The sequence below is a fragment of the Terrapene carolina genome, unplaced genomic scaffold, assembly GCF_002925995.2.
Source record: "Terrapene carolina triunguis isolate 2854851 unplaced genomic scaffold, T_m_triunguis-2.0 Scaffold69, whole genome shotgun sequence".
Lineage (NCBI taxonomy): Eukaryota > Metazoa > Chordata > Testudines > Emydidae > Terrapene > Terrapene triunguis.
The window spans coordinates 38858244-38883117 of record NW_020664420.1 but is presented as its reverse complement, the minus strand read 5'-3'; the positions used below and the strand labels follow the sequence as shown (position 1 = coordinate 38883117).

The 24874-nt window shown below is 39.6% G+C and overlaps 1 protein-coding gene and 1 long non-coding RNA gene across 2 annotated transcripts in view; one reads left to right on the top strand and one right to left on the bottom strand.

Moving 5' to 3' along the window:
• Window positions 1-21393, top strand: part of SV2C (synaptic vesicle glycoprotein 2C) — a 145922-nt gene extending 124529 nt beyond the window's left edge. The window contains exons 8-12 of the mRNA XM_024194092.1: window positions 1289-1453; window positions 4704-4837; window positions 6590-6793; window positions 7616-7775; window positions 21210-21393. Of these exons, the coding sequence (XP_024049860.1) occupies window positions 1289-1453; window positions 4704-4837; window positions 6590-6793; window positions 7616-7775; window positions 21210-21393 (847 nt within the window). The remainder of the gene's footprint in view (window positions 1-1288; window positions 1454-4703; window positions 4838-6589; window positions 6794-7615; window positions 7776-21209) is intronic.
• Window positions 1373-13441, bottom strand: LOC112102711. Its single transcript, XR_002907773.3, has 4 exons — window positions 13243-13441; window positions 8785-9023; window positions 1898-2082; window positions 1373-1455 (listed from the first exon to the last, which is right to left on the bottom strand). It is a non-coding gene; the product is annotated as an uncharacterized LOC112102711 (long non-coding RNA).
• Window positions 21394-24874: the final 3481 nt, after the last annotated feature.

Sequence of the window (24874 nt, the reverse complement as noted above, 5' to 3'; positions counted from 1 at the left end):
TCACTTCTGAATATATAGGCCCAGCGCACTATCCTCTAGTCTTGAATAAAAAGAGATTTCCCATGAGAAAAAAAGGTATTAAGGGTCAGAGTTTGTAAGCACTTGGAAGATGTAAAGCATTATATAAATCCTCAATAATAATATTATTATGGCTTATTGTTCCATGCACATGTTTCATTGGTGAACAGATGCTACAGTAATTCACTTATTTGCTTCCTTATTAACCTAATGACTGTCATTCTACATAGATTTAAATTGAACTGTCAGAAAATGAACTTTTCTTGTATTTTTTAATCATAATTAATGATTGTTGTGCTAAATTTATCCTCATTGAAGTACACTGAGGAACTGAAGGAGAGTAAAACTCATTTTTAGTTCCTCAGCTTTCCTCCACCTTCATAAAGTGCTCTATGTCACCTCTATTTCAGGAACAGCATCTCCTTATCTCTTTTGCAACTTCCCACCATACAAAGTGCCCCAACCCACACTCCACTCTGACCCACTCCAGCTTCCAGCCAGTTGTCCCCTGATTCCAGATAACATTTTTTGAGATCTTAACACTAGAGTAAGTGATACACCAGCTTACTTTGGTTTGGGAATTTCCATAGCAATCATGTCCCTCTCAGGGCTAAGGATAATTCTCAGACCATTGTAATCATTATGCAGTGTAAATTTGCTGGGGCCCAATCCCTAACTAAAGAGTTTAAACTTCACAGTGACATTGACTGTAGTGAAGAGAGCTTGGGCAAGATTCTCCAGCCACTTAAACTCTGTGTTGGGACTGCACAGCATGAGCAGCTGGCAGAACATCTGAACCGGGGGCCTCCACTCTCCCTGCATCCCACTGGTGGTGTTTCTGCTGGCCCTGCATAGTCTGGCATAGGGAACGATTACAGTGTGAATCAAATAAGGGATCTGTGACCACACAGTTCCAGTGGCCCTAACAACCTTGAAAGCACAACAGGTTAAACCAGCAACTGTAGCAGGTCTATGTTGCACCCCTGAGCTCTGATCCTGATTGGAGGATGGATTTATTCCTCCCATCTCACACAGATGAAGAGTGTGAGAGACCCCACTATTCTGACTTTATGCAAGCAAAATGCATTTCATCCTAAAGGCATTCTTATGCTTGATGCTTAAAAATCTAAAATTCAGGTAGAAGTAGAAGTGTTTCTGCAGATCTAGTTATCTGCTTTAAGTAGCTGGATGCTGTAGGTTGTCTCTCTAGTCTGTACATACTTCTGACGTTAAGGTGAGCTTTGTGACTGAATGCTTCTGGTTTTCACAGCTACTATGGGTTGTCCGTCTGGTTCCCTGATGTCATTAAACATCTGCAATCGGACGAATATGCATCCAAAGTGAAACATTTTAACGGAGAGAGAATTGTAGACTTCAACTTCAACTTCACATTGGAAAATCAGATTCACATGAATGGATCATACATCAATGACAGGTCTAGAAAGATTTTGGTTAAGAAAATATCATTAATTTCACTAACATTTTAAGTTTCTGTCTAAGGGCTTGTCTATATGGTAAAATGGTAGAGGGACATGATTTGTAAAGCATTCTGATTCTCACTGCCCTCTTTTAGAGTGCTTTCTGAGCTCTCACTGCCCCTTTTTAGAGTACTTTGCTGCACTGTGTAGACGAGTTCTTAATATGCTAATATTTTTCAATGTTGACTGTTAATAGGTTGGTTGGGCTGGGTTTGTTTACATTTAATTTTTGGAAGAGTCATTTTGTTCTTATCTCCTTGGTGCTTGATCCTGCACTCTAGTGGAAGTAGATGGGGACTGTACATGCATTATGGGTCCATGTAGGTGGATTCCTTTTGCTGGATTGAGGCCTTGGTTATTTTGATAAACCAGACTAGAGGATACACATTATTGGTACTTACTTTCACCAGGGGACTCAGATTTTCAGACCCAATGTGTGTCGCATGTGGGGATGCAGGAGATGTATCTCTAATGGTGGGAGAAAGGGTGGTTTTCTTTTGTTCTTTTCTACTTTTTTTCCCTTTTTACTCACTTAGGGTCTCTTCTGCCAAATGCTGAGCTTCAGAAACACTGAGCAGGATGACATCTTAAAAGGGGAAAAATGGTTGAAAAGATAAATACCAGAGGCATTCGATAGAAAGTATGAACTGTTGTTAAAAGTAAAAATCCAGATGAGCAATGTCCTTTTATTTTTAAATTGAGTCCAGAAGTCTAAAGGCACTAGCTAGAATTTTACAGAGCACAATTCTAAATGACTTAGTTATATAAAGACATCAAAGCAACCCAATTATGTTTAATCACTCTATGGTCACAGAGTTGTTTTAAGTGTCTGGTCTCTGTCTACAATACATATGTATATAATATAAACTATATTAAAGTTCTAAGCTTTGTGGTACTAAATAGTTGTTATTTATATAATAAAATTACATTTAAGTTTATTATATTAATGGTTTTGGCAATATAAGAAGGCTTCTTTTTTAATAAGAATTTGAATTTGGAAGCAATTAAAGTTTTGTTCAATGCAGAGCAATTGAAAATTATGACTAGCCTATTTCATTTTAAATTAGCTTCTGCCTTCCAAATTTAGTTCCATTTCAGGAGACGGATGTTGTCTAAAAAAGTGAAGCCTTTTATTATCATTCAGTAAATTTCAGTTGCTGTGCACTCTGCCAGCCCAGGTACTGCAAATAAAAATGCTTGTAAAAATACTGTGGCTCCCAAATCTGCCCTGAATCTATCAGGTATGCAAACTTTAACATTTGGGATTGGTGAACTGCTTGAGCCATTTTTCCTCAGGAGTGTAAACTTTTGCTTTTGTTCCCTCCAAAAAAAGATTCACTATTTTCACGGGGGCAGTTAGTGGAATTCTTTTTGTATGTGTGGATTTTTTTCTCTTTGCCCCCTCTGCTCCTTTTTTCATAATCTCTCCTAGTCAGAACGTGTTTCCAACAATATTCAGCGTTCTAACTTTCTAAATCTGGGTGGATCTGAATTCAGACCATCTCAACAATCTACACCAGTTTTAAAGCAGCTGGGTTTTCTTTTTCATTTTGTTTCAAAACATGTTTCCTGTCCAAAATGCAAAAGACACATCTTGCAGTATGCAGGGGACACAATCTGGCTCTTCTGTTGATTGGTTAGTCCTGTTGTTTTTTGTTCCCTTTTAAACAATCGAGACAATTTTTTGAACAGGAAGACAAAGCATGGTTTGTTGTGAAAAAGGATAATGGGTTGACACTGAATTCGACAGATTTTAATCCGAGTCTGTCACAGATGAGAAAAGTTACAGTTGTTAATTAATGAATAGACTGAAGGCATCATTTTCCTGTCCAATACTAGCAGCGAAGTCATTAGCCAGTAACCTATGAAAATCAAAATAGAATTTGGGTCCCCTCTTCCCACAAAAAATGTGATTCTAGCAATTTTATCTGTGAGAAAGTTTAATTCCCACCATTTTTATCTACCTCACAATGATGTTCTTCCACCCCCAACTCCTACTCCTACTTTCTACCCCAAGAAGAAAATTGCTCTTTGACCTAAAAATTAAATCAGTTGTTTAGTATAAGACATGAGAAGTTTGTGTAGTAGAAATTTTAGCTAGACTAAGATTTAGAAGGCTTTGCTGGTATAACTATACTGGCAAAGTGATCCTACGGTGGATGCAGCTTAATCTGGCAAAACTGTTTTTGCCAGTATAGCTTATTCCAACCCTCTCTCCCTCCCCCCACCCCCCAAACATCTATACTGCCAAAAGTGCAGTTTTGCTGGTATAAATGATTCTACACAAAGGGCTTTTGCCGACCCAGCTATGTTGGTCACAAATCACACCTCATCACACCCCTGACCAACATAGCTATGTTGGCAAAAAGTTTGTGTAGACTTGGCCTAAGAATATTGAGTCTAATGTTTTTATTATATGTATGGTTATCTAATAGGTTTCCTTCACTGTTTAAAATGAATTAAATAACAGGTCAAAAGGCTATGGTATTAGTTATCTGAGAGTCAGTAAGAAGGAGGGGCCAGAAAGTAAGAAGAGCTAGAAACTAGAAAGAGGCAATTTTAGAATAGTGTGCACAAAAATTTCTATGCACAATAATTACAATGTACATGTAGTCACAGTAGCAGCATAAACATATTTCCATTTAGACATCTAGCAGATTATCTGCACATGCAATATTTGTGACTGTGTTCCAGCATTTTTGTGTAAACATTTTTTAAAAATCTGGGCCAAAATGTTGAGCCTGACCTGATGGAGAGGGTTTTGTCTGGCTCAAGAAATAAAGGTTCTTTAAAATCTGTTAGCATCTCCACTAATCATTTATTCCAAGAAGCCAGATTTCTGGAGCCTTGGCGAAGAATACAGTAGCACTTGTGAAATGCTATTTAACATTGCTTTTAAAAGTATATTACATCAGAGTCCTGAGGTTCTTTACATTTTGATTAGAGATTGGTGATAACAAATATTTTATCCTTGTATTAACTATGAAAAGGGTATGCCCAGCAGCTGTGAGGGAATGTCATTTTGTGAAATCAATGTATTCAACAATGGTTGCACAGCATCAGTCAATCAGCCATTCTGACTCTGCGGGAAGTATTATGTTTGTGGGCGTGGGACTTCTGAGAATGGCATCCATGTAAGACTGCACAGCTGAATCTCTAATCATGATGCATGAAAGCAGACTGATGGAAATTATTTGTATTTGGCAGGTTTATTATGATGAAGTTTAAATCAGTAACCTTTGAAGATTCCCTTTTTAAGAATTGCTTATTTGAGGACATTACTTCTGTGAGCACATACTTCAGGAACTGTACTTTTGTGGACACCAACTTCTCCAGCACAGGTATGCTGAAAGGAAAATCATATCACTGTCCAACTACCGTGGTCTTATTTCACAAAGCCTGCTTGTCAGGAATACAATACACTTCTACCCCGCCATAACGCTACCCGATATAACACAAATTCGGATATAACGCGGTAAAGCAGCGGCTCCGGGGGGGCGGGGCTGCGCACTCTGGCGGATCAAAGCAAGTTCGATATAACGTGGTTTCACCTATAACTCAGTAAGATTTTCTGGCATACCTGTCTAGTAGTGATATGCAATATGCTACCATGTTTAGGGGAGGGGATCTGAGTTCACGACTCGTACACTTTCTTTCTTTCTTTCTTTCTTGCTTCTCCCCCCATTACCTAGGCCAATAAGAAGTGGGAATATTGCAGAGACAATGGGGCAGGGCCTGATCTTATTTACATAGTCGTAAATCCAGAGGAGCTCCATTTTGTTCAATTGAATCCCATATAAATGAGATGAGAATCTGGTTCACTGGGCTTAACATTTGGGGGATGTAGCAGCTCTTATTGCTCTCCCACATGGCCATCTTGCAAACGGTGTTGGTAGGTGTCCAAGGTAAAAATGGCCAGCCCTCTTTGCCTGAAGGGAAAGTCTATGTGACTCAGGGCCTCAAGGCTGACAGCAGTAAGAGAAACAAAGTGGAAAATGCAGGGTCTGATCTTCCAGAGCGAGTTTGGAGGACACTGGGGGAAAACTGTCAGCATTTAATAGCTTGTTCACTTCCTGGTTCAAAACGTAACAAATGGAAATGCCAGTGAGCGAGCACACTAGCTTTATACCTCTGGAGAACTATGTTCAAATCCCTAACACAGTCCATGGCTAGTATTGAGGGCCCTTGAAATAAATGGCCATATGGGACAACAAGGTGGAAACTGGAGAAATCACTGATGCTTTGGCCTCATTTGTGTCTCACTAAAAAGGAAACAAACAAAACCCACACCTCAGGCTGTGTTTGCAGAGCTGGCACTTAGGGCTTCTCTACATGGGGGGCAATGTGCACCAGGTGTCAATTGGAAAGTGCAGTAACTGCCCTGTGTAGACCCTGCTGACATACTCTAAAAGGTTCCTAGTCCATCAGCAGGGTCTACATGGGGTCTTACAGCATCCTCAAATTTACACCCGCCTCTGGAGGGCATTGCTGCCCTGTGTAGACAAGCCCTTAGAAAAACCTAATTGCCTCTGAGTGATTCTAGAGCATTTTTGCAGTCACTTTTTTAGAATAGAACTGCAATTGAAAGCTAATACATCCTGATCCCAAATGAAAATGAGTCTCATCTGAGTTTCCAGTGGATATTCGTCCTCACCACAAACCCACCAAAAGGTGACATGATTGACAGTCTCTAGACCCAGGTCTGTAGCTGAACAAGACTGAGGAACATTGGCAATGCTAAGTGGTGGGAGTTTGTAAATCTTCAGTATGCCGGGTGGTAGGCTGTACTATCAGCCTCCAGCTGAGCAAAGCACATATGGAACTTTAAGCAGCAGTTATGTGCTTTGCTTGGACAAGGCCGTAGTCCCTTATTTTCATGAGTTCTGAATTCATCTGGAAAATGTTTATATATAAGGGGAAAAATACCAACAAGTAACCACAGTAACTAGCCATATTATACTAAGCAAAGCAGCATGTAAGCCCCTATTCATCAATAAGAGTGTCTAATCTTGGGATGTTTTAAATCATGTGCTTCTCGCAGGGTTATGAGTTAGCTGATATTGTTTTTGCTGACACTTCCCTTGTTTCCACAGATCTCGAGCAATATAAATTCATTGACACTGAATTTATAAACTGCATATTTAAGCACAACAAGACAGGATGTCAGATTACCTTTGATGATGACTACAGTGCTTATTGGATTTACTTTGTTAATTTCCTGGGAACTTTGGCTGTGTTACCAGGGAATATTGTATCTGCTCTTCTGATGGACAGAATTGGACGTTTAACGATGTTAGGTATGGGCTTTGCCAAAATCCCTCCAAAAAACCCTAAAGCAGTCTAGATAATACAAAGTTTTCTCTTTTAGGGTTTGCTGTTCATAAAGGCAAGAAGAAATCCCTTCCAGTGACTTTTTCATTAGTGTATAATCCTAAACACCTATTCAAAAACACCTAAATGTTAGAAAGTTTGGAAATTAACAGCTAAGGAGCCCAGCCAATTCTCAACTGCCATATATTTGTTCATCACTCAGTATTACCATAAAATAAAATAAGTATACTATTTTAAGCACTTGTGGTTGTGGGATTTTTAAAAGTGCTCAGTATTGGCTTGCTCCATTAAAGGGAGAGGGAGCTGTGCGCAGGAAATCCTCAGATGGTGGAGCAGACCATTTAGTGAGTGTAGGGAACCATCTAGCTAGCATAATTTAGAGGAGCCCATAGACAGGTTTCTATTTTGGGACATTAATGGAGGTTGAAAATCAGATGTCGACCCTTCATGATGACAAATTTATGCTCATTTTACTTAAATAAGTAATTTATTATGTTGATTTTCTATGAGCAACATCCTACATAAAGACTGACTCTTACTAAATTATTCTTGTTACTTTAATATGGTATGTAAATGCATTCCTTGTAATTGCAAGAAGTGTGGTCCCTACTGATAGTTGCCAGAGAAATTGGTTCTGTTTTAGAATTTAGTTTTAAATTCAAATGTGCAGTTTAGTGATTTAAACTGTCCAATGTGGAAAGGCCATTGTTATGCAAAACAAATAAGATTATAAATATTATTATTCTGTAAAAACAATGACTTTTTTTTTTGGTCTGCCTTGAATATAGGTGGTTCTATGGTACTCTCTGGAATTAGCTGTTTTTTCTTGTGGTTTGGTACCAGTGAATCCATGATGATAGGCATGCTGTGTTTGTACAATGGTCTCACCATCTCAGCATGGAACTCCCTTGATGTCATTACTGTGGAACTGTATCCTACAGACAGAAGGTACATTGAAATATAACTGTGTTAGTCCTGCTGGCTCCATTGCAAAACATACTCCAAGTCTTATAATGTATTAGTGTGCTAGTCTTCCACTCCTCATTTCTCTTGCAAACAGAGGGAAAAAGAATCTGGTTTCTGAGCGGTTTGTTTGATAATTATTTGAGACATATTTTGCATCAGATACCTGCTCTTTTGAATTAATACCATAAGAAGTATAGTTGATGTGAAACATGTAGGTTCAAATTCTGCTCTCATTTAGACTGTGCTAATCTGTAGTGATTCTGCTGACTTCAGTGGACTGATTCTGGATTTACAATAGTATAACTAAAGGGCAGAATTTGAACCAAAGTATAATTGTGTATTGACTGTGAAATGATGTGGAGACTATAATATAATCACTGGCACAGGGATTTGATAGCATCTTTTGGGAGGGCTAATGCATTTGGCCCAAGTATGAAATATTAATCAGTCCTGTGAGGATTTGTTTGAAGGGTCAGCAGGTATCTACATGATCTCTTCATTAACCAGCTACAAAGAAGCCTCTAGAGCACTGCTTCTGACCTTTCCAGGCTCTTGAAGGGCCCCCAGGCAGCTTCCAATTTCTGCAAGAAAGTTTCTCATCTAACACTGAGATTGGAGCTCTAGATCATTGGTCTAATGTCAGTGAAGGGATTAGAAGGACAAGGATGTATATGTTGTAGTTCATCAAGAGTAAAACTAGTAGATCTGAAAACTGATACAGTTTATTTTCTTCCTTTTATTCTTGAAAAAATGCTCCTGTTGTAATTGTTCAGATTCCTGTCAGTGAAGCCTGGGGGGCATCTTTTCTCACATTATTGTACATCATGTCATGAAGGCATTAGACATTTTTAATACAGGACAAAAAAATACCCAGAGGCTACTTATTGCCTAATGCCTTACATGCTATTCCAAGCTTTTGGGGTGAATATATGCATAGACCTTTCCTCGGGAAAGGAGAAATTATAGATCCAAGTATAAGTACAACACTCACCTCTAGTTCCTCTTTGGCAGAAAAGCTTCAAAGATGTTTTCTTTTTTTACACTGGCAGTTCATCTCCATTGTTGTAGCAATCTCAAGATAACCATACCAGATGACTTATGAATCCAAAGCATTCTATTTTTATGTCACTGTGTTTTTATTACACCTCAGGAAGTGCTCTTCCGGTAATAATCATCCCATCAACCAAGCATTATCAACCTTCTTTACAGATAGCTATTTTCTTGGCATTCCTGAATGTAATAGAAGTAAATATTTTATTAAAGCCAGGTAGAGGAAAATTACTGTGATAAAACTCATTAATTTTAGTGGAAGAAAAAATATAATATTTTTTAATAATAATAAAAAGTTACTACTGGTAACTATTCCATCTACTTTTTTACATTTCAGCATATATCCTAGTGAGTCTGCATTACATCTTTACTTAACAGTTGCTCTTTAGCAGTTTCTGCTAATACCACTATTACAACAAAGGGTTTTCCTATTTGTCCCTTTAAAACAATTTACACACAATAACAGCTGCCCACAGTTCCATCACAAAAGATGACTTCCAGCTGAAATTTCTTCTACAAGGGCTCAACCAGAGAGCAAATATTTTTATATTGCATAAAAAGGCTGGTTGGTAGAATCTGCTGATCTTTGACTGGCCATTGGCAATATATACCAGATTTTCACAAGGGCCAGATTTTCACAAGAGCTCAGCTCCCAGCACCACCCGTTGTTGTCAGTGGGAGCTGTTGAGTAGGAAATCTGGTCCTAACAGTGGCCTTCTGGGTTATTTCTATGCAGGGCTGGCCCTATTTTTGCAGAGTTATGTGAAAAATAACACTTGTGTGGACCCAATTTGCTGCTCCTTTTCCTGTAACTGGCCACTTCTTCCCCTCTCAGTGTGTTCCCACGCCAATTCCTGCCTGCCTGTGATCCCCTCTCCCTGTAGTGACTCCCTACCCTTTGCTCATTTATGAGGCTCCATGGGCTCTGGGGTTCCATTTACATTGCCTAGGAAACCAGGAGCAGAGAAGAAGTACAACTTCTAAAGAGGGACTATAGACCTAATCCAAAAACCATTGAAGTAATTAGACTCCTGTGGGAAGGAAGTGTTCTCTGAGAGTAGTTCCCAGAGAGTAGTTATCAGTGGTTTACAGTCATGTTGGAAGGGCATAATGAGTGGGGTCCCACAGGGATCAGCTCTGGGTCTGGTTCTATTCAATATCTTCATCAATGATTTAGGTAATGGCATAGAGAATACACTTATAAAGTTTGCGGACAATACCAAGCTGGGAGGGGTTGCAAGTGCTTTGGAGGATAGGATTAAAATTCAAAATGATCTGGACAAACTGGAGAAATGGTCTGAAGTAAATAGGATGAAATTCAATAAGGACAAATGCGAAGTGCTCCATTTAGGAAGGAACAATCAGTTGTACACATACAAAATGGGAAATGACTGCCTAGGAAGGAGTACTGCGGAAAGGGATCTGGGAGTCACAGTGGACCACAAGCTAAATATGAGTCAACAGTGTAACACTGTTGCAAAAAAAGCGAACATCCTTCTGGGATGTATTAGCAGGAGTGTTGTAAGCAAGACACGAGAAGTAATTCTTCCGCTCTACTCTGAGGTGATTAGGCCTCAACTGGAGTATTGTGTCCAGTTCTGGGTGGCACATTTCAGGAAAGATATGGACAAATTGGAGAAAGTACAGAGAAGAGCGACAAAAACGATTAAAGGTCTAGAAAACATGACCTATGAGGGAAGATTGAAAAAATTGGGTTTGTTTAATTTGGAAAAGAGAAGACTGAGAGGGGACATGATAACAGTTTTCAAGTATGTAAACGGTTGTTACAAGGAGGAGGAAGAAAAATTGTTTTTCTTAACCTCTGAGGATAGGGCAAGAAGCAATGGACGTAAATTGCAGCAGTAAATTTGCACTTTCCAAAATGTTTTTCAAAATACAAGCTTTCAGGCTCCACAGGGCTCCTCTTCTTCTTCTTCTTCTCTGTGGAGCTCGAAAGCTTGTCTCTCTTTCACCAACAGAAGTTGGTCCAATAAAAGATATTGCCTCACCCACTTTGTCCCTCTCATATACGGGGGACCAACACAGCTACAACAACACTGCAGACGTCCAAGTACAGGCTGACACAATTGACCATAACCATTCTTTCTGTTATAGTCTATTAGGTAAATATATATTTTTATACAGGCCTATCCATATTTACATGTACCCTTATGGTCTATCAGTCTCTAGATCACCATAAAGAGTTCCTTAACCTTTAGAACCTTCCAAACAATTGTTCTCTCATCTTTCCTTCCCCCCACTCTCCCATCCTTGCCTCCATCCCTGGTTCTGATTACCCTTTCTCTGTCCCTCTGAGACCTCTCAGATCTCCCTAATCCTTCTTTACTCTCACCTGACTGCACACTAGCACACAGGCCCAATCCAAAACTGGCTGAGAGCCTTAAGGTACTGTCTTGCCTCTTCTTGGTTGCCAGCCCTCTCCCCTGCATGGAGCCATTCTGTCCTATATTATCAGTTCCTTACCGCTACCAGCTGTGCACTGCTTTCTCTACTGTTTCCCTGCCTGTAGGAGAGGACAGGAACCAGCAATAGAGGAAAGCAAGGTGCAGCTGGAGAGTGGGCTAGAAAAAAAGGAGATGTTTTCCAGCTGTGGGAGGTGAGGCTTAACATAGGCAAGTGATCCAACCCAAAAAACCCTCCCTTCCTTCCAGCATAGCTCCCCAATAGGTCTTAGAAGCTAGCTGGACCCCACACACCTGACAATTTGCCAATGTCATGAGTTTAATAAACTGTACTACAAGTAATTTATGTAATATATTGGCTCTTTGTCAGTTGGGTATACAATGTGAATTTTGAAAATAATCAATGTACATGACATACAGCGACACATTTAATTTTTCCCTGTGTTGGTATGACTACAGGAGAGAGTGCGGGTTGTTTCAGTAACCTAACTGCATTTGTGAACCTTAACATGTTTAGGTTTCTTTTAAGTTTAACCTTAGCTGTGAGTTTCCTGGGTTTTCTAATGCTTGGGTTTGAGGTAATTACAATACTCCTTTAATGTTGTTTGTCCTAAATGACTGGTATTACTAACTCCATCTTCATACTTTTTGTCTGGACATATACTATAAATCTTCATCGGAGCTGTTCAACTGCAAATATAAGAGACTACATAGAGGTGAAATAGGAGATACACCTATTCTCTAATTAAGATTTTAAATGTACACAACAGTAACTCTGATACTTCTGGGTTTTTCTTTACTGCTTTTTAAACACATTTTTGTACAATACAATAATGATTAGCTGCATTGGTCCAGTTTCTAACAACATAAAACATGTCATTAAAGATAGTAACTTGTTGAGCATCACCTTCCTTCTGGATGAGTTGCTCAGCCAACAGACTGGTTCTGGAAAGCCTTTGATTAGTCTCAGACTCTCAGTCCCGTAGTATCTGCCCCAAATCAATCTACAGCCACTTAAGGGCCTCCCAAACCTTCTCCCTTCCAAACATTTAAGAAATGTAGGTTTTGAACCCTGAAGATCTTCCCAGATTAATTGACAAGGAAAGTGCTGCCTCGTATTTTCATGCAATCTCAAAATCTTTCTCCCTCTGTTCCCTGAGATTTTTTCTTATCAGAATTGTATCTCAATTACACAAAATAAAATTATGTTAAAAGAACATTATTAAGGTTGCAAAGTCAAGCACTCCCACAAGTTTGGAAATGCCAGAATTAAGGTTGCTTAGCAACCTTAAATCAGCCCCCCTGTATTTATTTTTCTGATGGGACCCTGACTCATTCAGTGTACAGGATGGACAGTGTTCACTCACTGAGCAAGCTAGCCAATATTTCTTTTATCTTCATCATTTAGCATTTGGCTGTATGCATTATTTACTGCAAACCATCGAAACCCTGCACTGACTACAGAATTATTAATTACCCTGTGTTTTTTCCCTTAAAGTGCTCTTATTCTAGTTTCTTAGTTCTTCGCAATCATAAATTAATTAATCTTCACAACATCCCAGTGAGGAAAGGTGGTATTATTGTCCCCTTTTCACACATGGGGAACTGAGGCACAATATGGTCAGAAGTGTCCACTAGTTTTAGGTTTTCAATTTGAGACACCTAAGATCTAACTTTTCAGAATACTTAGCATCGTATAACAGTTTATATGTTCAAAGCAGAGCTCCCATTGACTTCAGTTGCAGCTATGAGCTGCAGCACTTCTGCAAATCAGACTCCGGGGTCTCGAGTTGGACACACAGAAAATGAGGAACACACAATTAATGAAGTGTGGTTACGCGACTTGCCCGGCATCACACAGGGACTCTGTAGTAGAGGCAGGGATAGAATCCAGTTCTGCAGGCCAGCATTCAACTACCTTAACCATGAGACTGTCCTTTCTCTTATGGCATTCCCATGATTCATTCAGTACACACCTTCCAGCTTCTTCAACAAATCAGGCAAGGGTCCTACAGACAACAGTCTCCTTCATTGTACAGCCCTGATTTATCCCCAGAGCAGGTCCATGCCGTGCACTGAATCAGGCAAGGGATCTGTGGGGAAAAAATAGTATGCAGTCAAGTAATTAAAGACTGTACCAAATGCATATGCACGAGGAGGTAGAATTAAGATTGCACAGGCAACCAGCTCTATCTGTAATACACATTTGAATGGAATAGGGCTAAAATTCTCTAGAGACGAGATGTTTAGGAAGTTTTTCTTACTTTTACATGAATGTAGCAATTGAATGTTAATGACAATAGCTTCTTGTGAACTAGTTTGGGGAGCACCACGATTAGAAGTTAGAACTCTCACCCAGGAGTAGCTGTGACCAGATAAATAAGCCAAACCTAAGTGGACTTTGGAATAAGACTGATAAGTATAGTCATCTCATTGTACCTCCTCACAGTCACATTAGATCAAGTAATCCAACAGTTCATTAACTTCACTAGGTCTGCCAGACATCTGGATTTTGATCTTGGCCAGCTAATTTAGAGTTCACAATGTACTGTAAAATGCAATCATCATCTCCTGCCTTTTCCCAGAGCATTTGAAAAGAGTGCATAGAGTTTGGTCAAAAATGAAAAATTACAGATCTGCCTACTACTCAGTGCACCCATCCTTCATTTCCCTTTCTGAGCCTGGAGAACTCCCCCAGAGTGATCAACATTATCCACAGGATATTTTAAACCCTATGTTGTATTGTTGTTGCTGTCAGAAGAGAAATTTTGTATTCATCTCAGACATAGCTTTGCAGTCACTGACTCATAGTACACTTCCTGGCAGTTATTTTCTACTGCCATCCTGTAGATGTGGTTCAACTGCACTCTGTTGAAACTCATGTTTCTTTTCTTATGACATAAAATGCCTCACAAGTCTTTCTTTGCTGTCTTTATTTTTAGGCTACTGCTGTATGTTTTGTTTTAGATATGATCTCAAGGAGGATTCATATGTAATATAATCCTGATCATTCCCATCTGCTGACTTGCACTTGTCCTGTCCAGCAGATGAATTCAGATAAACTCAGCTGGTAAAAAATTTTGTAAAAAGCACATGGGTTTTATTAACTCACTTGATCTAGTTCTCCAGGTACTTGTCAAAGTGTCTATCTCCTTCCTCCCTCCCTCTCACTCTTCAGCATCAAGGATGTAAAAATCTAGGACCCCTAATTCTCTGACTATAGTTCCTTTTCTTATATCTCCAATTGTATACTTCCATGTGTGGTGGTGAAATGATCACATTCAGAGATTTATAACCAGACTATACAATTGTCCTTGATGAACCATTAATCTGATGCAGAAAGGCAAATTCTGTGGTCCTACTTGTGGGTAAAATTTTGCACCTTCTTAGTCTAGGATATGAAACTGTGTCCTAATGTGAAAGGGGGGAAAAGCTGGACATGCTTGAGTTGTTAACATTAGAAGATTGGCCATAGCATATTGAGGAAAAACTGCTAGCTTCCATTATATCTTCTCACATATATTTCAGGGAGCCGTGATAATGCTATTCATAGTCTTATGTGAAGATGTGGATGGAACCTGGCACTGGGTCTGGAAACTAAAGTGTCAAATCCCTGGCCTGTACAGACAGGTGCCCCTGCAAATGCTGCTGGTATTTCAGGAAGAGAGTCACTAGGTGCTCTGGCTGCAAGGCCAGACCATTAAGTTTAATAGTAGAAGTACCTGGCCCACAGAATATACATGGCATCCAGGGAAAGAGCTCTGGTGATCTATAGGCTTGGGTCACTAACCTCCCATTTTTAGCCACTTTTTTCGTTTGGGGCTTTGGCTAAAGGAAGACGTTTCTCTTTGTCATGTCTTAACTAAACCAGGCCTCCCTGGCACCAGAATTAAAACCTACCTTCTAACTGCCACCACACTGGCAGACCTGTCACACTCCCATATTTCTGGAGGATTTTGCTTATTGTTATTCTATTATTACTAAAAGATATAAAATAAATAATTTTTAAAGAGTTGAACAAATCCACCCCACTGCACTACCAGTATTGATGTGATGTGTTCCTGTCAATTTTCTAAGCTGTGCACAGGATTATGACTACATAACTCCCCCAGTCCCTAATGGGAATCACACAGCTAATTCCTCACAGAGAGTCAGAAAACGGGAGTTTGTGCCAACGATTTGCCCATTAACTGATCAATGTAGTGCAGATGGGTACAATGTTTGGTAATGACTTCACGCCTTCAGGCGTCTGCATTTCAATCCACACTGAGTGCTTTGATGATTCACCAAGTTTCCTTGATGATTCTTAGAATGTCAGTACACTTCATCTCCTCTTCGAAGCACAGCAGCAAGGATTGCAGCAGAGATAGAGGGGGAGACAGTGCCCTGTTGTGCTTGGAGATTGGGGCAGATACATACAACATTTCTCAGTCCCTGCATTGTACAAGAATGAGTTATGGGTGCAGTGAAGGGAAGTATTAATATGGGATATAATTGATTTAAATCACAAATATTTTAACAAATACATCTGTATTTTAAAGTTGTAGGGCCTGATTCTGCTTTCCTTGAGCATCGAAACTCTTGTTCATGTTTATTGGTGCACAAGGCATGCACAGTCAGGCCCATAGTTTCAAGATTCAAGTGAGCGATCAGAGATGATTGAAAATAGAGAGAACACCGTTCAGACGCAGCAAGAAAGGACTACATTATTCAGACATTTTTCTTCATTCTTTGAACATCTTATTTGTGTTCCTGGTTACAATTAACAGTATAATATTTTATGCAACATTTTATGCGTGGAGACTGCGTAAAGATCAAAAGATGACATTTACTACAGGGTTGTTCGCTTTAAAACCTTGAAACAGTCAAGGGCAAAGAAAAATGGGCTTATTTTAACAGTGTTATTCATCTCTCTTTATGATCATTTGACAATGTTCATGAGATCAGAAAATTAGCAGCACCATCCAGTTGCAAAAGTTTGACTATGCCAATTATATTTTGCAAAAGAGCTGTTTTTTTCCGTACCTGAATACTGCACCAATTTAGTTCAAATATATTACCTACCATCTTTAAAAAGTACCTTCATATTTGAGTTAAAATACAGATCATATATCCACATGATAACAGTCCCGGAATATACTGCAGGTTCTGAATGTGCTAGTTGTAGAGCACACAGGATATGAAAATAAATGTTCCAAATGCTCAGGAAATTATATGCAGGCCCTTGTTATAACTAGATGATGTAAGCAGATAGCATCTGTGAAGCAATTTACCTCTACAGAGTAATATAAAAAGTATCCCTATATGTTCCTTAGCATTGCCCTTCCAAAGATTTCATGTCTAGATCTGTGTCGAAATTTGCATTAGCTAGATCTATATTCTTTTGTTAGTTCTGTTAACTCTTATTCTGTTAGCTTTTACTGCATTTAGGCTGAGACCTGTTGATAGAAAAGAATTACATTATCTCTCCATAAACATTGTTTTTCTCAGTGTTCATAATCTTTTGGGCAAATTTTGGCCTTAGGGCACTAGTAGAAGCTACAATAAGTGCATATGTGTGTGTGTTTATATATATATATATATAATTAGGGCTGTCAATTAATCACAGTTAACTCATGTGATTAACTCAAAAAATTAATCGCGATTAATCACACTTATAACAATAGAATACCAATTGAAATTTTTAAAATATTTTTGGATGTTTTTCCACATTTTCAATATTGATTTCAATTACAACACAGAATACAAAGTGCACAGTGCTCACTTTATATTATTATTTTTATTACAAATATATGCACTGTAAAAATGATAAACAAAAGAAATAGCATTTTTTAATTCACCTCATACAAGTACTGAAGTGCAATCTCTTTATCGTTAAAGTGTAACTTACAAATGCAGATTTTTTTTTGGTTACATAACTGCATTCAAAAACAAAACAGTGTAAAACTTTAGAGCCTACAAGTCCACTCAGCGCTACTTCTTGGTGAGCCAATCACTCAGACAAACAGGGTTGGTTATAATTTGCAGGAGATAATGCTGCCTGCTTCTTATTTACAATGTCACCTGAAAGTGAGAACAGGCGTTCGCATGGCACTTTTGTAGCCAGCGTTGCAAGATATTTACATGCCAGGTATGCTAAACATTCATATGCCCTTCCATGTTTTGGCCACCATTCCAGAGGACATGCTTCCATGCTGATGATGCTTATTAAAAAAAAAAAAAATGCATCAATTAAATTTGTGACTGTACTCCTTGTGGGGAGAATTGTATGTCTCCTGCTCTGTTTTACCCGCATTCTGCATATATTTTATGTTATAACAGTCTCGGATGATGACCCAGCACATATTCGTTTTAAGAACACTTTCACAGCAGATTTGACAAAACGCAAAGAAAGTACCAATGTGAAATTTCTAATATAGCTACAGCACTCAACCCAGGGTTTAAGAATCTGAAGTGCCGTCCAAAATCTGAGAGGGACGAGGTGTGGAGCATGCTTTTAGAAGTCTTAAAAGAGCAACACTCTGATGAGGAAACTATAGAACCCAAACCACCAAAACAGAAAATCAACCTTCTGCTGGTGGCATCAGACTCAGATGATGAAAATGAACATGCATCAGTGCGCACTGCTTTGGATCGTTATCAAGCAGAACCCATCATCAGCATGGATGCATGTCCTCTGGAATGGTGGCCAAAACATGGAAGGGCATACGAATGTTTAGCATACCTGGCATGTAAATATCTTGCAACGCTGGCTACAAAAGTGCCATGTGAACACCTGTTCTCACTTTCAGGTGACATTGTAAATAAGAAGCAGGCAGCATTATCTCCTGCAAATTATAACCATCCCTGTTTGTCTGAGTGATTGGCTCACCAAGAAGTAGCACTAAGAGGACTTGTAGGCTCTAAAGTTTTACATTGTTTTATTTTTGAATGCAGATTTTTTTTTTTACATAATTCTACATCTGTAAGTTCATCTTTCACGATAAAGAGATTGCACTATAGTACTTGTATGAGGTGAATTGAAAAATACAATTTTTGTTGTTTTTTACAGTGCAAATATTTGTAATAAAAAATAAATATAAAGTGAGCACTGTACACTTTGTATTCTGTGTTGTAATTTAAATTAATATATTTGAAAATGTAGTAAACATCCAAAAATATTTAAAGTAAATGGTATTCTATTGTTGTTTAACAGTGCAATTAATCGTGATTAATTTTTTTAATCACTTGACAGCCCTAATATATATATGTATTTGCACTGATCATAACAAATAAGTTGTATATCTTTAGGGTTATATTCTGTGCATAAATAAAGACAAAAATGGAACAATATCTACTTCTCATACTAATCAATCCCTTTCTTCCACCATGATACTCCTCCCAGTACCAATCAAGCTCTCTGCCTTCACCATGATTCCCCTCTGGCATCAGTTAGACTGGAGACGTGGCCCTTCCAAGAGGTTCTCCCTGTATCAGTCAACTTCCTTCAAAGACCACTATACTGATGCCCCATTTTGCACTATGCATATGTACTATGCACATTTTGCACTATGAGTCTCACCTTACAACACAGACTCTCCTGGGGAGATGGGGAAAATCACATCCTGCTCTCTAGGGCCCCTCTAAGGGTACATCTACATTGCAGCTGGGAATGGGCTTCCCAGCTGGGAATGGGCTTCCCAGCATGGACAGACAGACATGCGCTAGCTCTGCTCAAGCCAGTGCACTAAATATAGCAGTGTGGCAGCAGTAGTACAGGCCGTGGCCCAGGCTAGCTGCCCAAGCACATATCCAGGAGGTCCAGTTTGTACTCAGGCAGCTAGCCCAAGCTGCTGCCCATGCTATCCCTGACTGCACTGCTATATTTTAGCACAGAACTAGCACCTGTTGAGGTACCAGCCTCCTTCAACAGTGTTCCCAAGGCTCTCACAGTCCTCCCCTTGATTGGTTGCTTCAACAGTTTTTAAGAATATAAGAATGGCCACATTGGCCAACGGTCCATCTAGCCCAGTATCCTGTCTTCAGACAGTGGCCAATGCCAGGTGCCCCAGAGGGAATGAACAGAACAGGGAATCATCAAGTGATCATCATTCCTAGGGCTTCCTCAATCTCTCTGTCAGGCAGTGGCTTTAGCAGCTTTTCAGGCAACATTGCAATGGATTCCTTGGTCCATCCCTCAGTCAGAGGGTTTCAATGGCTTCTTGGGTAATATATTTACAGGGCTTCCTCAGTTTCCCCACTTAAAAAGTGAGTCTCACAGGTTTGCACTGTTCCCTCTCTCGTGCCACAAATCTTGCAGCCTCAAAGGTTCCAAGGCATTTCAGTTTCTCCTCTCAAGCATCATTCTCAGCAGACTCTCTGGCAGCAAGCAGTGCTTACATACCAGAGTAATAGCCACCTTAGGAACAAAAGGTAAGATTCCAAGATTTGGTGGCCACTCTGAGTGGCCCTCCCATGACTTTCCTGCTTACCCTCTCAAGCAGCATCTCTTGATAGCTTCTGCTTTCCATCTGCCTGTCTCTTTTCCCCCAGACATATCACTTGAGGTTTTTTCCCTAGTGTGGTATGTTAAAGGGACACCATGTGTTGCATAAAAAAGAATAATGAATACTTTAATCAAAAGGAACAATATTTTGCTAAAGTCCAAATATTTTAAAGGTTGCAAGGGAATTATAATACACAGCTGTTGGCTGCAAGTGACCTGTGGGCACCACAGTACATGCCAAGGGTCTAATACACAAATGATAGTTATAATCACACAGCAAGACTGACTATGTGTCATGAGTTCAGAAAGTGCATAATTCACAGAGCTAATGTGGAAACAATAGATTTCAACATTTATGATTTTTCTCCCATAAGAATTCTTGGAAAAAAAGAATCTTGGCTTCAGCATTTGTACAACATCCCACTACAGTGTCTTCTTGGTCATCAGGTTTCACCCTTCTGTTCCTCTGACTGAAGCCCCTGATGACACAGGACACCTCTGTCCAAATCCATATTGACTAACACTTCTGATACCCTTTGCCTTTCTTTGTTTCTATTAGAGGTTTTGTTCTCTTTGGGACATCCTGTGCAAAATTAAGCAACAGTCTCCATATGATATATTCATGATTAAACAAGGTTTATTAAAATCAAAGTGGTTTGCAGAACATATCTAGTTTTAACCTTGTCATCAGCTAAGCAGACGAGTTACTCTTGGGCTTTGATACAGAATATTAGTAGGATCATATATTATGTTTCCATAAAGCAATGTCCACTCGAATGCGTTTTTGTTAAATTCTCAGCTAGCAAACTACCTCCCTTCCCTATCCTGCAGAATCTCTTAGGGCATGTCTACACTTCAAATTAAAACCTGTGGCACCAAATCTCAGAGCCTGGGTCAATTGACTCAGACTCATGGGGCATGGGCTGCGGGGCTGAAAATACCAGTTTAGATGTGCAGGCTGGGGCTGGAGCCTGGACTTCGAGGCCCTCCCTGCTTGCAAGCTTTCAGAGCTGAGTCTAAATGTCTACACTGCAATTTTATAGCCCCACAGCCCAACCCCACAAGCCTGAGTCAGTTGACCCGGGCTCTGAGATTCGGTGCTGTGGGGTTTTCTTTGCAGTGTAGTCATATCCTTACATCTCACCTCCATCCCAAGACCCATTTTTCAAGCCCCCATTCAGTTCATGTCCAAAGTCTTAATGTTCATTATTATATGAGGATGAGATCTCATCAGCATTTCCACCAAGTACTGTTTGATCAGGTGTGTCAGCTGAAGGAAATTAAAACTTTCTGTTCCCCATACAAAGATGATCGTCCCCTTGTTTTGTTGGCACACTATACAATCAAGATGGCTCCACTGAAGTCAATGGGGCTACCCTGATTTACCCCAGCTGAGGATCTGTCCCAAAGGCTTTAATTTTTCAAGCATGTTTAATGTTATTCTTTTTTTTCTTTTAGGGCAACAGGCTTCGGCTTTTTGAACGCACTATGCAAAGCAGCAGCTGTACTTGGAAACTTAATATTTGGTTCCCTTGTTGGCATCACCAAAGCAATCCCCATTCTTCTAGCTTCAACTGTTCTAGTGTGTGGAGGTCTGGTGGGACTTCGACTTCCTGACACAAGAACCCAGGTGTTGATGTAAAACTGGAAAAAAGCCATTTATGATTTATTTCCCTCTCCTTTCAAGTGTCAACTCTCCTAACTGAATGGTGCAAAGGCTTCAGATTTTCAGTTCTTAGAATGGTGATCAGATAGCAGAAATCTAACTCAAAATGAGATATTTTTCTGTGACAGAGGTTTAGAAACTTCCATAAGAAAGTTTTAAAGTTTCACTTTCTTTTGCATTCTTTTGCTGTTTAATACTTTTTATCTTTCAAATTGCAAAGCTACCTCTTGAAACATTTTCAAAGACATATTCAGGAAGAGAAAACCGTGCTCATAGCTAGGTGTTTAAAATGCAAGCATATTGTCACATCTAGGACATTAAAAAATAGGTCCTAGATTTTTGCCATGACACCATTAGCTTCCACAGTGATACAGACATGGAAGTCAATTATTTAACAGTATTGGTGCAGTAAAAGTCAATCTTACACAGATCAATGCATGCAGCATTAAACAGGAAACTGCATATTCTGCATCGGTACTGAGAATATTAACGTTGTGTGACTATATTTAAGCAGTAGAGACTTCCTGCTTTCTTAGAAAAGGGCATGGCAGGCTTTGGCAGTGGCAATGCCTCTTTCAGAGGAAACCATCTTATGTAGATTCAATCGTGGTTAAAGATTAACAATTGCAATCATAACAGTAAAGCTGTCTGTGCTGAGGAGAAACAACTCCTGTTACAGAGGACAGCAAAGCTCATAATGGGTGACCGAAGTTAGAGAATAGGAAAAGAAGCATTTTCACTGCTTGCTGATCCTCCAGAGTGTATTTAGAGATACTAACACTTGGATGTCTGGAAATTTCTGAGCTTTTTAGAAAACAAGGGCTTTGTCTGAACTTATCTTGGTGTAAACCATGAGTAGTTCTACTCTAGTCAATAGTTACACTAATGTAAAACTAGTGTGAGTGAAGGCAGAATAAAGCCCAATGCCTATATGAAAAGTAAACAGCTTTAAGAAAAGTGCTTTTGCTATTTAACCTACTAACTTTTGCTCCCTTGATGACATACAATGTTTAGAAAAAATATTTTGTATTAGAATGCCTCCTACATGTTAACTTTGGCCTCTGTTTAACATGATCAGAATCTCCAGAACCAAATCATTTACCTACAACTGCTAAACTTTAAAAAAAAAAAAAAAAAAAAATAACATTTCTTAGTATATCAGTTTATACAATTGGCATAAATTTGCAAATATTAATCTTAACAATATCTCATCATTTAACACTTTCTAGTCCTCCCAGCCCTGCACACCTCCCAAAAAAAGCCAGAATGTTAGCCTTAGCTTTGAGTCTTATGGATTTTATCTATTTGTCACAGCCTTAGCATTAGTGAAAAGCCATTTCCTGTAATTAGGATAGTATCTAATTCTGGCCATTGTGTGCGTCTCGCTCTTTCTCTCTCTCGCTCATTTTTCAGGGCACTCCCTTGTGTCATCCCTTAGTCAGATGACTGCCTTGTACTTATTGCACATCTTGTTTCGAAATCTGAAGCCTCTGTACAGATTTAGATTGATGATCAACAACCAGTGGTAAATAACATTTTTGTGCCGCACACTGTCTATTTAAAGCGATATGTTGTGTTCAGTTCTGTATGTTACTTTAAAGAATTACGAAATTCAATATGTGCAGCGCTATGACCAGTTTGGAGGAAAGGGGACAAAGGAAAATAAGGATCAGTTACTGAGGGCTCCAATTCAGGGCTAACATGCTAAAATCTCATTATGTTTAAAAACGTGCTCATTTACTATCAAAAAAAAAATCCTCACCACTATTTCACTGTTATCCACAACAATGCTGGTGATTTTGCTAAGTCTAGGCTACATCTTAGATCTCTTGCTTATAGCCACCTCGGTGTGTGACTCAGCCTAGATACAGTGTAGCCAACAGCATTAGAGCACATAGTGTGAGTGGGATATGGCAAGTGATATAAACTGGCCTCCAGAAAAACAAAATACCTGAGTGCATGGATGCAGCTCCAGGATACCAATGAATGTTATAAGACCCTTCCCACACACACACTAAAAAAGTGAGGTGGGGGTGGGAAAAGAAGGGAGAGCAAAGGAGGAAGGGGGGGGGAAGAAAAGGAAGAATAGAAGGGAAGAGAAACAAAGAGAAAATAAGTGCAAGCCCTCCCTCCTCCATATTCCCAACATGTTATGCTGTGAGGGCAAGAGCAGAGAATATAATTGAAGCCGTGTACATACAATCAGTGGCTTGGTAGTACAGCCACTTGTAGCACCAGTATTTGACCTTGGAGGCTTAGATCCAGATGCTACTCTACTTCATTGAAGAAGATAAATCACATGCAACTTCATAGGAAAATGCCATATACTGTGTGTATACATATTAGAGAGAACAAACCAAACTGGCTTAGGTTAATGTACCAGAGCCCTCTAATGGATGAAATCATAACTACTTATCTGTGTGTCAGAGTCCTTATCCTGCTGTGAGGTAACAGAGATTCTCTTTCATTTCAAATGTTGGGGGCCCTTGTTATTTGTGCAGGAAGATGCAAGTTCTAGTCATTTTTCTGCTTTGAAATTAAGAGGGTTCAACATAGTGATAATGTTTGTTCAAGGTAGTCAGAGACTTATAACTATAGAAAGAGACTGCTAGGACTAGAACTGCATGGTTCCTGCAGGGTGGGATTGAGTAGGCAGGCAGAGATATGCAGGGAAGCCTGCTTTCATAGTGCCTGGTTCTAGCCAGTGCCTTCACGGAGGACAATCATGCAGCCTTTCATCACAGAAGAAAAGATGCCAGAGCTCCTTGCCTGATAGCTCCAGCCCAGCTGTCCTCCTCTTGCCCAGCCTCCTGCTCCCTGTTATTCCCAAGATTTCTAAACAGGCTATTAAATCTATCAAGTCTCCCATCTCACTTTTTCCTTTCTTCTCCCTGATCCTACCATTCTACTGATTCCAAATTAACTTGCTTTCCATATATCCTCTTCTAAATTCCCTCACTTATTCCTCTCAATTGCCTATAATTTCCTTATATCCTCCAGTAATAAGCCAATGCTCCACCCTTTGGGTTTGAGGTCAACACTTCTTTAACCCAGGATGGAAAACAAGCTAAAGCAAAACAGCCCTTCAAGTTGTCCCCATCATGGGAAGCAGATAGTCTCTGAAAGTTCATTTAATGTCCAGGTGGCCTAAGTAACACACATAATCAAGGAATAAAGATCCTCCTGTCAGAAACTCCACTTATCCCTTTAGATGTGGTGAATGAAGATCAAGGAAAGCGCCCTGGTACTGTCACCAAGCTCAGCTCCACTTGGGAGGAAGTTTCATTCTTCTTTCCCAGAAGCCCCACCCCTTTTCTCTCTTGGCGCCCCTGGAAACCTCACTTTTGTATAGCTGCTAGCCATGCTATTGAGGCATATCTGTCAGCTCCACTTTCCAATAGCCTAATGGAGTCATAGCTGTTAGCTCCTTTCTCCAGGCCTGACAGCTCAGGCAGTC